Here is a 16,824-nt window from a genome sequence, read left to right on the forward strand (position 1 = left end):
TACCTATTACGAGTTAGTTACCTCTCACCTTTATGAAACAACTAGAAAGAGTATGTTAAAATCCTGGGAAAGTGGGAAATAAGTGCTAAAAAATTTTCCCTGTCATGAATTCTAAACAGAACTTAAACTTTCAAGTCATGTGGAAATAGACAATGGCCATTACAATTAAATAAATTGATTTCCAAATATTGTGAAGGCTTTAAAAAGTTTATTAATGTAATGAATTTTGCTCTATTTTAAATCAGTTGTTTCAATTAAGTGTTAAAATTAGCTTTCCTTCAATTAATTTATATTTAATTCTTATTGTAAATTGTAAATTAATTCATTGTAACTCTTAGTAATTTCAAAATCTTGCAATCTGCAATATGGAGTGGCAAGGAAAAAAAATCTGTACCCAAAATCAATTACACTCATCTTCTTCTCTTAACTACGCTGTATGTATCTGATCTCAGGGTTGCTTGGTGAAAAGATGATCTTCAATGATCATATCTCTTTCATAAGCAACAAGTCTTTAAAACCTTTAGGATTCATTATTCGAAATATCCATGTCTTTACCACTCCAACATCCACTATCACTCAGTAGTCACTAGTAATGCCTATACTTAGTTCAATCATCTGGAATCCCTTCTAACATAAACTTTTTCAATCAAAGAAAATTCTTTAGATTCCTAGCACTTGGACGTCACATACAATTTGCAGATCAATCCAAACTTCAGAACCTATTCGCCCCAAGAAATTATTTTGATATTTTATTCCTCCATCCACTTCTTTATACACAAGTAGACCCCATCATCTCTCTCTCTCTCTCTCTCTCTCTCTCTCTCTATAATTTTACTACAACCATCTGCTCATTACATTCTAAATTCACCCACCTTTTGCGTTCCTTACAACAAAACAAATTATTTAAAGCATTCCCCTTTATTTAGAATCATGAATGTAGACGATCAATTTACTGAAATTCAATTACTTTATTCAAACCTGACAAGAATTATTGTTAAAGAGGTTGTGTCTTGTAAATAACTTTAATTATTATCTTGTATATATGCACTTTCTCTTTCTCACTCTCTCTGTCTCTCTTTTCCAAATCATTTAACTAGTTTCAGTAATTGTTTACAGACATCCACCACTAACTATTATTCTGTATATGGTAAGATTTCCACCTTTTAGTGCCTTCCTATCGTTTGAATTACCTATCATCTTGGTCTGCCTGAACCAACAAAAAGCAGCGAGGATGGGCAGACCAAGACGATAGGTAACTAACAAACATTATTTAAATATTTTTGTCAGTCATATACATGACTGAAGTATGAGACGTTACATAGCGAGAATATGCGGACCAATGGGTTTATAGTAGTGCATTATTGAGGCTTAATTTTAAAAATGCAGAATGCTAGTAAGTAGAAGTGATTTTTTGCCTGTGAAGACAAATATGGATGTGACGACTTCTGGTCTATTTTTTATGTAAAAAAAAGTCTTCTGTTTTATGAAGTGTATGTTGTGCAGTTTTATTTATATGATCCGAAGAGCGGGAAAGAAATAAAATAAACCGTGTTCGTAGAACGTTAAACCGGCAATGAATGGTCGTCGCTAGTCGGTCGTTGGGATGGATAGTAAGTAGGAGTTGGGTCGGTAGGTCTGGGGGGAGCCGTGTTGGAGGTGGTGGGGTTAAACGCTGGATTCTTCCTCACCACTCCAAAATTTCCAGCGGTGCTTCAGTTTGTTTCTGTCCAGTGTCGAACAGTTGTCGGGGCGGTGGGCTCGTCGAGTCTCGTCAATTCGTTTCTTCGTAACATTTCACCAGCTGTGGAGCGGCCGAAGGGTTCTCGTTTTACAAGTTCTCCGGCTCCTTTGGGCTCGTCTCGTTTCGCTTGTCGCCCGGCGCGAGTTATGAAAATAGTCGAAAACAATTTTATCTAAAGCGGACAAAAATGGGAGTCGGTCTTCAGCCTTTGGAGTTCACGGAGTGCATCGCGGACAGCCCTCATTTCAGGGAAAAGCTCCACGCACATGAAAAGGAACTGGAGGAGACGAGCCAACAGATGAAAAAGCTGGTCAAGGAGCTCAAGGATTTACTCAACGCTGCAAAAAGTAAGCCTTTTTTTATACTTTTAGGAGAATTTTTTTAAATCACGATTCCGTGTGTTTTTTGTGTACCTAGTTCTTTCATATAACAATAATAAACGTTCTTTATCGCTACGACACTATCAACAACCTGTTTGCAGCCGTGTGAAGGACGATATTTACAAAACCAAATACGTGAATTTTTATTTGCTAAATACCTTGAGAATGTTGGAACGAATCTGCTTGAATAGATATCCAGGTCTGCCTATTCCCACTGGTTTAATTTTAAAAAAATTTTTGGCAAAAAAATTGGTGCACGCACGGTGGCGTTTTTCACCTTGAAAATTGGGCTTAATTAAAACGAAAAAAATGCTTTCTGAAGGTGGCCAGGAGGCGTGGACATCCACGATTTACGCGAATCCCACCGTTCCGCTTACTTACATTTGTATAAAAGTGGATTTCCCGACTTTCCTACCAGCTCGTAACACTTTCCAGATATGTACCGTCAATGAATAGTAAAATTAATACTGGCTCATAAACCTCATACCAATCCTTGGTAGACGGACTACAAAAATTTTTTTTCAAAACGTTTCGTTAGCTAGGTGATAAATATATTCTTAAAGATAACGCTTTTATGTCAACAATCAGGCGATGCCATTAAGGTGAACTTTACACAAGAATTTTTCATAAATTTCTAGGCGAGAAATAAAATTGATACGGTCTCATAAAAATCACATCAACACTTGGTCATAACAATCGTCAGTATTTATTTACATATCAGTTCAAGGTGCAAATTTTATAAGCATTTCAAGTAAAATGCTAACTCTAGGAGAAAAGAGGTGACCTTTTTACAGGCTTTTTAACCAAACGTACCAAGGCGAAATCTCTACCTATTTCGAGCCTGTCAACCAAGGATTGATATGATTTTGATGAGGTCAAATCAATTATATTTCTCTCCTGGATTGTACGAAAAATCCATGAAAATTTGCACCTTAAACTAATAAATTAATACTCTCGATTGAAATGAACCAAGGATTGATATAACTTTGATGAGGGTATATCAATTATACAGGGTGCCCTTTTTAGATGGCCGGGCTGAATTTCTCTTGAACCAATGACGCTATCAAAAAAGCAAAAAATACGTCTTTAATATTTTTTAGTCTAATTTAAAATGTTCACCTTTTTTTTGGAGAAAAATTATACAAGGTTCCTCAGGCCCAGTTTAACTTCCAAAATTTCAAATACTACCCTATACATAGTGTCACATCATTTTAAACGATTTTTTACGCTGAAAACAATGGTTTTATCATTGATTTTAAATTGGTCAAAAAATGGCAAAGTTATGGCAAAAAGAAACCGGCAGCGTAATTTCGACGAGGAGGTGAATATTTTTTACTGTATCTTGTTGAAGACGTGAGGAGCGGTCACGAATGAGGTAGTTTAGGAAAACACCTTTTCATTTTTTGCCGACGTTTCGACCTTTATTCGGGTCATCTTCAGAGGTCAATTACAAAACATATGTTGATTGGAAAAAATACAATTTAAGTGTAAATACAAATTTTGAAGTAAGTATTTCATACTCACATAAAGTGTGGTGCTATTCTTGTGGTGTCATTTTGGCTTTGTGTGAAAGTGTTGTGAAACGTGAATTTGTATTCTGCTGTTTTTATATGATTATTACCACAAGAATAGCACCACAATTGATGTGAGTGTAAAATACTTGGTTCAAAATTTATATTTACATTTTAAATTGTACTTTTAACCAATCAACATATTTTTTGTAATTTACCTAAGCTCTGAAGATGACCCGAATAAAGGTCGAAATGTCTGCAAAAAATGAAAACGGTGTTTTTCACGACTTCAATTATGAAACAACAGGTGACTAAGAAACACATTTTACTGTATGTTCGCGAAAATCCGAATTCCTCTCTCCGAAATGTAAGAAGGGTTTTAGAATTTTCAAAAAAATGAATTAGAGATGTACTCTGGACTTACAATTTTAAGCCGTATCGCTCTCATTTTGTCTAGGGACTTTGGCGCTCTGATTATGACAGGCGTCTAACTTTCCTTGCACAAATATCGATTTGGGAGGCTGAGGAAGACATTCTTCCATACATCCTATGGACTGATGAATCCAAGTTCACCTCTAATGATATTTGTGGTTTTCTCTGGGGAGATCAAGAAATTTCTGGGAGTACAATTCGACCGCACGACGCGCAGTACACCACTATCAATAAAGCAGTCCGTATATATCAACTCGCTGTTGATCGGAAAAATTTGCTTTTCGGATCATTTTGAATGGAATACTGGTTGTAACGAATAGGCACTATTGTAAAATTTATTTACTTCGGAGAATTAAGATTTGCTCTTATAATGTGAATTTAGACAAACAGTGAAAGATTGTAAACAATGAAGGCAATTAATGTTTACTTTAGTGAATAAGCAAATTATTGGAATTAACAACAAAACAATCGAAATGAGTTTTTTCAAACTTTTTGCCATAACTTTGTCATGTTTTGGCCAATTTAAATTACGATTGCACTGTCGTTTTCAGCGAAAAAAAATCGTTTAAAATAATGCGTCAGGATGTATAAGGTCGTATTTGAAATTTTGAAGATAAACTGGGCCTGATTACCCTGTATAATTTTTCTCCAAAAAAAGTAAACATTTTAAATTAGACTAAAAAATATTAAATATTTTTTGCTTTTTTGGTAGCGTCATTGGTTCAAGAGAAATTCAGCCAGGCCATTTAAAAAGGGCACCCTATATAGTTTATATGCCCTCATCAAAGTTATATCAATCCTTGGTTCATTTCAATCGAGAGTATTAATTTATTAGTTTAAGGTGCAAATTTTACATGGATTTTTCGTAAAATGTTAAATCCAGGAGAGAAATATAATTGATATGACTTCATCAAAATCATATCAATCCTTGGTTGACAGGCTCGGAATAGGCACAGAAACAGTTTGTCATCTATTTCGCCTTGGTACGTTTGGTTCAAAAGTCTCGATAATTTTAGGAATCGCAGAAATTTTAACTTAATAAAATCCATATAGCATTTTTTTTATTAATTCTGCTTGGTTTGAATCACTTTCGAAAATTATATCAGCTTGTGTTCCTTCATAAATGAGATCATGTTAGTTTTACGACAATGATCAGGCATAAGGTGCAAAATTTCACATAGATTTTTTTAAAGGTTTTGTCAGCTTGGTTGCCTTGGTAAGATGCAAAAATGCCAGGAAAGACGTCAGAAATCCCGATGTTATTTCATAAAATCTGTTCATCCCATCAAACTTCTCGTCTCTGACCAGATCTCAGAAAAAAACCTTTATTCTACCATAAATTGCCAATTAATTAGTTTATTTATTAGATCGGCTTGGTGTGTTGCATATTCGAAAATTATATCAGCTTGTCATTCTTTAGAAATGTGGGGATTATGATGCTTGTACATCAGTCATCAGATGTCCGCCATTAGGTGCAAAACATTTCACTAGGATTTTTCGTTAACTGTTAGGTCTAGGAAAAATAAAATTGGTACGATTTCATCAAAATCATATCAATCCTTGGTTCATTTCAATCGACAGTATTAATTTATTAGTTTGAAGTGGGTAGGTCCTCCTCGTTGAAATTATGCTGCCGGTTTCTTTTTGCCCTAACTTTGTCATTTTTTGACCAATTTAAGATACGATTGCACCATTGCTTTCAGCGTAAAAATTCGTTTAAAATTATGTGACAAGATTTATAGGTAGTATTTGAAATTTTGAAGTTGAACTGGGCCTGAGGTACCTTGTATAATTTTTCTCCAAAAAAGTAAACATTTTAAATTAGACTAAAAAATATTAAACGCGTATTTTTTGCTTTTTTGATAGCGTCATTGGTTGAAGAGAAATTCAGCCAGGCCATCTAAGAAGGACACCCTGTATAATTGATATACCCTCATCAAAATCATACACTCCTTGGTTCATTGCATTCGACAGTTTTAATTTATTAGTTTAAGGTGCAAATTTTACATGGATTTTTCGTAAAATGTTAAGTCTAGGAAAGAAATATAATTGATTTGACTTTATCAAATCATATCAATCCTTGGTTGGTCGGTGCCAAGTAATCACTGAAATATTTCAGTTTCATCGCCTTGATATGGTTGATTAAAGTCCGTCCTATTTCTTAAAAACAATTTGTCCCATCAACCTCCTTAGTTTCTGACAAAATCGCAATAATATAATATCGTGTACTCAAAAACGTAAATTTTACTAGTTCATCATGGTTTGATTCACACTCAAAAATAATATGAGTTTGGAATCGTACATTTGCATTGCCCATGATCAGGCATCAAACATAAGACGCAAGTTTCACACATTCTGTTGCTAACTCTTAAACAAAAGTTCACCTCATTTGTGAAAACAGTTGACGTAAAACAATACAAGTCGCGCTACGAACAAACGGCGAGAAAAAAAAACGATTGGATATGGAACCATAATGTTACAGATTACATGAAGCTTTTAAAAACACGCGTTCTAAAAACGATATAAGTTTCATTTCATGATTGACAAATCATTCCAGCCTCTAATTGCTATTCGAAGATAAACAAGACACTCACAGCTGGAATCATCCGTGTGAAGGGGTTGGAACTGGCAGACAAAAAATTCCAACAAACTGATTTTTTTCATTTTCTCAACATAAGAAATTTCTACTTTTAATTTGTCTCATTGTTTTTATCATTAAATATTTGTTTATTCTATCTTTTAAATTTATTGTTGCTTTATTGTTTGTAGCGGTCGTTCTGTTAGTGATCATTGGGTCAATTATATATTGTAGTGTTAGACCTTGTATCGTGCAATACTAACTGCAATTATTTAATCGATGATTTTAAGATATTTAATAACTCTGAATTCACTGATCATAATCTTTGCACATCGTCTTTACTTCAACGTATTCCAAATCATAATAAAAAATTAATTAAATATAAGGAATTCTTTAAACAACTATTATTAGAAATAAAATTGATTTAGATGTTTCTAACTGTAATTTTGAAAAGGTATTTGATACTGATATATGTTTTGTTAATAATATTCATAGCTACATGAGAGACCCTGGAATGTTGGTAAACAAAACATTTAATATTTTGAAAACTTTAAAGGAATAGAAAATAAACCTTGATTTGATTCAGATTGTCGTCTGGCAAATAAAAGTTAAAAATGTAGTGAAACTTTGCAAATAGAACTCATTTAGTAAAGATACTGTTAATGAGTACAGCGCTTCCAAAAAAATATTAATCGTTCTTTCGAAATTCAATAACAAAGCCCATCTTAAAAATTTAACTTTAAAAATGAGAAAGATTAGAAATCCTTCTGAATTAAGGCTAGCGTTAAATAAATTTAGGCAAAAATTTAAAGAAATTAAAAGTCATATTTATTTGATGTATTATTATAATTTTTCTTATGCTACTTTATTATATACGTATGCACATTTAATATAATTTCAATTTAATGTTAGTCTTATTTGTATGTTTGCTTTATTTACATATTATGTGGTATTAAACGAACCTTCTATGTATGCCTTAATTGGCTATAAAAGAGTAATAAAATTATAAATATAAAACGAATTTAGTAATTCAGTTTACCATAGTGGGGAAAAATACCTTTTTGTCGTTTTTGTTGATTTCCACAAGACATTTGAGAAGATTAACCGTGGATTTGTTTGGGTAAAAATGCGTAGACAAGTTGGTCAAATTCTGAGAATTCTGCAATCACTCTTCGATAATACCAATTTTTAATAATCGATGACACAACCCTATTAGTGTATAACCCAAGGTGTTGTACAAGGTGAATCTCTTTCTTCAACATTGTTCTCGCTCGTCTTATCGGATTTCATTGATTTTTGAAAGTAGTCAGCTTTGAAGGAATACAGTTCGACAAATTCGGATTTCTGCTCTGTTTGTTGTTTGCCGGCGACATCGTTCTCTTTGCAGAATCATTGGAGACACAAAAAATGTTGATAAAGCTTAGTAAAGCAGACGATGTGGCTGAGTTAGCCCGAACTCGAACTTCGAAATGTGTGGTCCAACCATTTCCAAATGATAATCAAAGTCGACTGGACTCATCCGAACAAAATTTCGGAATCCCAATCCATCTTCGAATCTCAGTGTCAAGAAGATCGTGCCCATGCTTATTAGACGATCTTTGAACATCCGAATCCACCAACGTGGTGGCTTTTTGATAGCTCTTTTTTTTTTTTACTCCGTAGAGCTACGTAAAGTGGTACTGAAATCCCCCGAGAGCGCGGCCTCGTTCGACATGGCTCAGACTTAAACTAGATGCGGACACAATTTCCGGAGCAACGATGTTGCGGGTCAAAGAATCTGCGACATGTATCCGAGAGTCTGCGAAAGAGAGTCCGAACAAAGAATTCCAGTGCGTACTAGACTTAAGGCTTTCTGAATACTGTGAATTGAATATGCCCAGTGTCAATGCCGAAAAAACCAAAGTAATGATTTTCCCATCTTCAGCAAAATGTAGACAAATAAGAACCCTTTGCTGCCTACAATAACGCTCCGATAGAAATTGCAAACAGATACACGTATCTCGGCGTGTCCTTTATGATGAATGGCAACTTCGGTTTGGCTACAGACTGAAAAAGGAATATTTATTGGGGCGAATAAAAGAAATATTAATAAGAATGCAAATATTAATAAGCAATGCGTGTCGACGAAATTTAACCTGTTTGAATCCATAATAGCCACGATTGTTTTGTACGCCTCCGAAATTCGGGGGATAAGCTATCTCGATGAAATTGACAGAAAACAGACTAGTTTTAATAAAAAAATTATTCTACTTGAAAATGAATACCCCTAATCAATTTATCAGCCTAGAAATACGGTGGAAATAAATCAAATTAATGACCGTACAGAGAGTATTGATAGGCTTTCTGTTTTATCACTCCCCCCGGAAAGCTTTGTCATTCGATCGTTTATAGCAAATTATCTAAATCTGGATAAGTTAATGAATTTTAAAAATCCGCAGAATTAGTTTTGTAACGTGATACTGACACCTATAGGGTTGAATCTGAGACGTTTTAATAATAAAAAAGAACCCGAAAAGAGTATTCATATTATTATTGATAGATGAAAAAAACCATCTTTTATCATTGGATATAGACCGGGTAAGCAACTCAAAATGCAATGGAGAAATTTATAGGAAATTTGATTCCCCTAAACAGAAATGATCTGTATTATCTAAACTCTAAATTGGGTAGGAACTAAACAATTCGGGCACACAACCATAATTAATAAAATCAGACACCCATTCTTAGATACGGGGAGTGACTATATGATCCCGGAAACATTCTTTACAACATCCTATAATCTGAACAGACTACAAAGGACAGGAAGAACTCAGGAGAGAATCAGATACAATGATATGGTATACAGATGGCTTCAAACCAAACGAAGAAACCGGATCGGGTATTTTTTGTAGAAGCCCAAAGTATGAACAATCAAACTCATTCGGGAAGTACATTTTTGTCTTTCAAGCAGAAATACATGCCATCATTGCTTCTGCCCCAGAAAATCTTAAGAGGTTACACTGGCAAAAAAATCCTCATAAGATCGGATAGCCAAGCAGCTATTAAAGCAGAAGCGTGTAAAAAAATCACAACAGAATTAATCAGTGAAACACAACCTGATGATGGTGCCAGGGCACAGGCATTTTGGGTAACGATAAAGCAGACACACTGGCCAGGGGAGGATCTGCAAGACTATACATAGGCTCTTATAATTGGGATAACAAAAAAATATATAGAATCCTCCATCACACAAAGGATCCAAAGGAAAAGGAATGGATAAACTGTAGCGGCGCTATCTCATGATGAAACAACCCTCACTAAGACTGGCACTCACTGCTGCAATTGGAGAAGACGACTATTAACCGGTCACTGGCAGCTGAGAAAACATGTACACAACATGGGGATATATAACGATGATCCCATCTGCAGTTTATGCAATGAGGAGGAGGAAAGAGCCACTCGTATCATCTTCGAATGCGATGCAACGGCAAGCCCTCTCAAGGGCCTAGAAGCGGGACACGAATAGAAAAGATCTAGTGGCTCAATGGAGATTTAACCTAACTTACGGAAAAAATCTAGGGAATGAAATTGTAGCAATGACCTGGTACTTCTAAGAAGAAGGATTGAGTAGATTGCACTGGGGAACTAGGAAGGTACAAGCCAGAAAGCTGCAGTGCCTGGGAGCACAAACCCCGCTTCCTAGTATCCTTATTACCATTACCATCTAAACTCAAATTTTAACCCAATGTATAAACCGAGGATTCTTATACAATTAATATTAGCTAATAAAGAACGGATCATAATATTTTTCAAAGGTAAAAAATATTTATTAAATGAAAATAAAAATTGTTTAATTTGTAACAAGCAATAACCTGAAACAATGAAACATTTTTTTCTGTTATGCCCAATTTGTGTTGAATACCATAGCTAAGATGATCAAATTCAATATTGAATTATTCAAATGTATAACATGCCAATGATATTTTTGCCTTCACCATTGTGACTAAGATAAAGAGCGTTTTGCTTAAATGAATAAATACAAGAGTTGATTACATGTACGGGAAGAAAATTCTTTACGTTTTCATTTAAAATGTAGTATTTGTTTATTTTATGTAACGTATTTTTTGTTTCATATTTTATTGACATAACGTGTAATGTAGGACGACCAAATTGAAGTTATCTAGGTGAGGGATAGTGTAGTGGTCCAAATAGAATTAGTCCAATTGAATTATGCCAAGCTTTCGGCTTATATTTAGCCTTCCTCAGGGCACTCACAAAGAAATTACACATTTTTTGATCAGTCATCTAAACGCATAATCTCATAATATTATAATTCAAATTTGTGTGAATGCTTACAAACTCGGTGATCGAAGAGTAAACATAAAACCAAGGTGTATACACTGTCTTAGCTCCAACTTGTTCAATAGTATGAGACTCTATTTGCTTAGCCATGTATAAACCTCCTACTGGAGTCGGCATGTGGCCGAAGAAAATTACTTTCAACATACATCAACAAAGGCATTAATAGAAATGTATGTAACAAAGAAGAAAAAGCAGGTAACATAAAAATTGTATGTACGTTTAAAACTGAAATTGGTAACTACACCCATCTAAAGTGCGTACAGCATGTCTCCAATAGGTCAAACTTAATGAGTGCCCCACAGTATACTACATACAAACAGAACAAATAGAATCAGGCAGCACCAAAATGATTGTATGGATAACGACATCCGGTAATGCACTATCAAAACGGACATATCATCATAACCATACCTTCAATTTTAGAGAAACCAAAAATTATTGATATTGAGTTAATTTTGGGTCGTAGATTATTAAAATAAATGATTTTCATTTTCAAAGATGTAAGTAAAAGACTAAAATCAATAATCTGAGTATGGTATATAGTGGGTTGCTCCTTAATTTATAGACATATATGCTTGTAAATATTTTATACTTGCAAATTGTTGACGACCCCTCCCAAATATTATATAACTTTACCTTTAAACGTAAAAACATATATTTTTGTTGTTCTTGTAATTTATTAATTGAAAATAAGTATTGAAGAAAAATCCATTTTAATGAATACTGTGATAACTGATGTTAAGGTTTACTGTAAAACCTAAGAGTAGATATTTTTTTTTGCGACCACACGCCCGGCACAATAGGAGGTTATTCATGGCTAAGCAAATAGTCTCATCCTATTGAACAAGTTGGAGCTAGTAAATATTTTATTTAAAAAGGACAAGGTATACCCCTTGGTTTTATGTTTACTCTTTGATGACCGAGTTTGTGAGTATATTTACACAAATGTGAATTATTGTATTATGAGATTGTGTGTTTAGATAACAGATCAAAAAATTTTTATTTTCTTTGTTAGTGCCTTGAGGAAGGCTAAATATAAGCCGAACATTTTGCATAATTCAATTCTATTTGGACCACTACACTATCCCTCACCTACGATAACTTCAAGTTGGTCGTTACATTACACATTATGTCAATAAAATAGTAAAAAAAAAATTCAATACTGTGCTTCATTTGGACCACTACCCTGATCCTTCACCTACGATATATTGACATTTATACACTAACAGGCCAAAAATTCCACCCAACTATTTTTTTTTTTCATTTTCTCGATAAAAGAAAATTCTGCCCTTAATTTGTCTCATTGTTTTTACCAATAAATATTTGTTTATGCTATGTTTTAAATTGGGAATATCAATTAGACGTAAACACACTTAATCCTTAATCCAAAACTAGGATAAAGGATTTTTCAGTGTTTAATTTTTACGGAATTTAAAATGTTTATTCAGTCTCATTTGAATTCTGAAGCAATAAAGTGTTTAGTTTTCATCTTTGTTTTCTTAATTTCAACTTTTAAATTTAAAAATGCCACTTAGTGCATGTTACGCGGGATGTGGCACTTATTGATGATGGACGTTCCGTCAGGTATGCGGCTATTGCCATCGGAATTCCCTACGAAACTCTGCGAGACACCGTTAGACGTTTTTGAGAAATTCGGTCCACCCAAAGAAGGCTCGGTTCTGGACGCTCTAGGATAACCTAGGATGATGACCGTTTTTGACTTGAGAATTTTGCGAAACCGCCACCTTACTGTTGTTCAAGCGATTCACCAACTCCAGTTCGAGGAGTCCAAATTTATGAACGCACTGCTCGAAAAAGATTAAATCAGTATGGACTGATTGCTTTTCAGTTGCACGGCTCGCATTTTCTGGAGTACACAGCCATTGGTCTTTGAACGATTGGTCTGCTGTACTTTTTACAGACGAGTGTAGATTTGCTCTACGATCTCCAGATGGGCGTGAAAGAGTGTGGAGAAGGCGAAATGAAAGGTACGAAGTCTGTAATTTTTCCCAAAGCCAACATTTTCAACGTAGATCATTGATGGTGTGGGCGGGTTGTAGTTCGTGGAGGATCTTTGACGGCCACTCGCTATGCGGATGAAATTTTGGAACATCATGCGTTGCCTGTCCTCGATGAAATCAGCGACAATCCTCTTCTATTGCACGATAACGCCTGTCCCCATGTCGCTCGCATAGTACAAACGTACTTCCAACAGCATAACATCAGGGTCTTAGCCTGGCCAGCCCGTTCTCCAGACTTGAACCCTATCGAACATTTATGGGATAACATCATAAGACGAATAAGAGCACGTCCATCACTTCCTGATACACTCCAAGATCTTCAACGGTCCCTTCGTAAAGAATGGGCTAAAGAGACATTTCCAGACTGGTGGAAAGTATGTTGAGGCGTCTTCAAGATGTAGTTAAGGCAAGAGGAGGAAATACGCGATATTGAAATGTTAATCAAAAATCTAAAACAAAATTAAAACAAATTTTATTTGTCCGTGTTCTTTAATTTTTTTATTATTTTTTCATTTTCCTTAGCATTTTACATTTTTTTACACTTTTAGACAAAGACGCAATTATTAAACGTTAAAAAACGTGAAACTCTGATTACTATATAAAAATATGTACGAATTAAGTTATATTACAAGTGGGCGGAATTTTTTGCCTGTCCGTATATTTCAAATTCAAGTAATACAATTGTAACAGACATTTTTGCCACACTCCTGTATGTATAACTATAAAACTTTTCTATTCTAAAAGTAAATTGTAATAATTAAAAGAATTTTACGACAAAATTACATTTTAAAGTACAGTTAATAAAATTAATGCATGCAACGGTTGTAAGAGAATTATATAAAATGTTAATAATAATAATAATTCGAACGTCTTGTGTGAACCAGGTCTGAAAAAATACAGTTAAATGTGTACACATTTCAATACTTGGTCAAATTAATTGCTGATGCAAATACCGTAATTTAATATGGAAAGGTCACACGAAAACCCTCCTCCAAAGACAGGATTATGCAAAGGAAAGTCCTCGCTTTAATTTCTATCACTTGTTTAATTTGGTTCTATCTTCGCCGGTCTATAAGCAGCATTTTGGACATTTTGACATCTTCAGCACTTCCATCGAACAAACGGAAGCAAACTCCCTTTTGCACTATGTCTGCAAAAATTCAGAGCAAAAAATCCTAACGTAACGCTTGTAGCCTTCAGGAAGAATTGTCTAGAGATTTTTACAGAATTAAGGCTAGCAATTGGGCAAAAATAGTGATGAACCGTAAAGAATATCTTCGTAGAGCTAATACAGCCGAGTGCTCGACAATGAAGATAAAACATTTTGAGAAAAGCGACTCTGTGAAACGACACATTTGATTAAAAATATCATCGTCTGCCAAATAAGACAAAAGAGGGTTGGGTTCAATACGTCCCACGATTTGCAAACAAAACGTGATATACTATACGATTTATCGTTATTATATTAATGCAAAGTTTTGCCTAAATTATGCACGGACAAATGGTAATTGAACATTAGAGCATTAGTGTCATTTTTCTAGAATGTTCTCATCTTTCTTATAAAAACGTTTCTGCAGTCAATCCAGGAAGAGGTGAAGGTTGAAGTTTCAATTCTTTACCTCCTATCCCTCAGTTTACAATTACCAATCGTCCTATTTCCTTCAGTCATTTCCCTGATCAGACCTTGTCCCGCAAACCCCATACCCAGATTTCCCGCCGCTGCTTTTCCGCCCTCCATCATTTCCTACCACCCACCCCTTAAACTTCTAGTTTCCTCCCTTATCCTCTTCCACTTTGATTACGGATGTGTTCAGAGGACTCACTGAGCTTGAAGCTAACGTCTAATTAATTGTTTTATATGTCTCCACTAGAGGGTGGAGTTGACTGTTGACTTGACTATTGACTGGATACCGAGTTGAAGCTACCTACCTTATATATTTATCCAATATCGGATGTCTTCCTTCAGTACAATAATCTTATTTTCAGATCCAATGTACATACGCCCGGTATACTCGCTCCTGCCCATCTGACCTCCTTTACTTCTAAACACAGAACTAATTTCCTTCAACTTATGGAATTCCCTTCCTCACTCTATCATCCTCGGAGTCCTGTTCCTTTCCACTTTTAAGTCCCGCCTCTTTCACAATCTCTTCTCTTTTCAACTTGGCACCGAAAATTCCTATTGTCACTTTTATGTTTCATTTCCCTTTGTAGAGTATTATCATTTTGTACATTTTGTAAATAGAAATCTTTGTATAGCCTTATCAGCCGTAAAGATTTTTAAACATGTTGTGTTCATAATTAATTATTCAAGGGGACTTAAAGCCGGATAATAAAGTGTGTTTTTCATTTGATTTGATTTAATATTTTATCTTCCAATTCGTTATCTGCTACTAGCCTCATATGTTTATCTGTTTGCTAGTAAAAGTTCCAGCTGTAAATAGACTGGCTCAATTATTTTCTAAATTACATCTCTTCAATGAATTGGTACATTTAATTTAAGCTATGTCTATTAATATTAATCAACATTAGTCAAATTTATCATTAAAAAGTAAAGTAATTCCTGCTTAATTAACGTTAACGTTATCTGGTTGGGTGTCGCGGTCGAGAAGTCAGAACAACTTTACAATACTTTTTTTGTACGATTTTAATTAAAATTCCACGGAGATGCCGGGTTCGAACCCAGATCCCCAAGCGAGGCAAATACGACTAACTTGGGAGGGGGAGGATTTACAAAGCTTAAACCAAGAATTTTAAAATTGACATGGCGTTGTTCAGTTCTGGAGCATATTAAATTGTTTTTGTTCTGTCATTGTAAATAAAAGTTTTATACCAGCTTGAAATGATGCAAAATCTCAGGTCATGTTTTACCCGACTTTATTATAACTTAACTATTTAGTTTATTTTATTACCTAAACGCGTTCTACTCGTTAAAATGTCGCAGTATGAAAATGCCATGTTTGCATTATCATGCTTGGTTTGACATAACTTGAAATATCGTATTTCCTTTATATTATTTGGACATCTTTTCACTTTTTATACATTTTTATCTCGTTTTGTTGTTATATATTGTTGTTACTGTTGAGCCGCATTCCAAAGCCAATGAAAAGAAATTATGTTTCGACTTCACCATGTGAGTTCTTGTATGGAAGATAGCTAAAACCATGTGGCTTATTTATCTTACTTGTATAATTAGGGGTTTTTATTGGACACATTTTATCTGTCGTTATCTTCTGTATAAAAAAACCTTTCTAACAAGTACAAGTTCCACGGAGGAAAAAAAACATAGATCAGCTGTTTAAAAATTTCAATAGAATTTATTGTAGTTTTAATTTGACTAAGTAATTAATAAGTTGAGTAAGCATGTACGACACAACTCCGGACAAAGTCTTTCAAGGAGGACATGGTGTAACGATTTTAATTAATTTATTTTTTGTGATACTAGGTCGAAAAATCTTAGATATTTGCCCGAGCCCGAGGGGGTGTTCGGGTTGCGGTCATCAGGGGGGAGGAATCAAGGGGGAAAATCAGAAAAGCACACGAAAAAAATCATGATCTGCAATGTAATTTTTTAGTACAAAACATAAACAAAAAAAATACCCTCACGGCAGTAAGGAATGAGAGGTAGACTACTTTCTTTTTCGGAATCAACCCAGCAGTGCTAAAAATTTGCTACTTTAAAATTGATAGAATAATTTGAAAACCATGGGTATATATTATTATTTATTTTATACAAAACGTAACATCATAAACATATTGCAGTATGATAAAAAAATAATCAATTGTTTTGTTTTTATTAGCAGCTGGTATTAAATTAGAT

The 16,824-nt window shown here is 34.5% G+C and overlaps 1 protein-coding gene across 1 annotated transcript in view; it reads left to right on the forward strand.

Annotated features, from left to right (window-relative positions):
- The first annotated feature begins 1,671 nt into the window (after nt 1–1,671).
- Nucleotides 1,672–16,824, forward strand: part of LOC106666578 (rho GTPase-activating protein 26) — a 179,710-nt gene continuing 164,557 nt past the window's right edge. Inside the window, exon 1 of the mRNA XM_024230108.1 lies at nt 1,672–2,088. Within this exon, the coding sequence (XP_024085876.1) occupies nt 1,929–2,088 (160 nt within the window). The 5' untranslated portion in view covers nt 1,672–1,928. The remainder of the gene's footprint in view (nt 2,089–16,824) is intronic.

The sequence above is a fragment of the Cimex lectularius genome, unplaced genomic scaffold (genome assembly GCF_000648675.2).
Source record: "Cimex lectularius strain Harlan isolate CLEC.00 unplaced genomic scaffold, Clec_2.1 scaffold56, whole genome shotgun sequence".
Lineage (NCBI taxonomy): Eukaryota > Metazoa > Arthropoda > Insecta > Hemiptera > Cimicidae > Cimex > Cimex lectularius.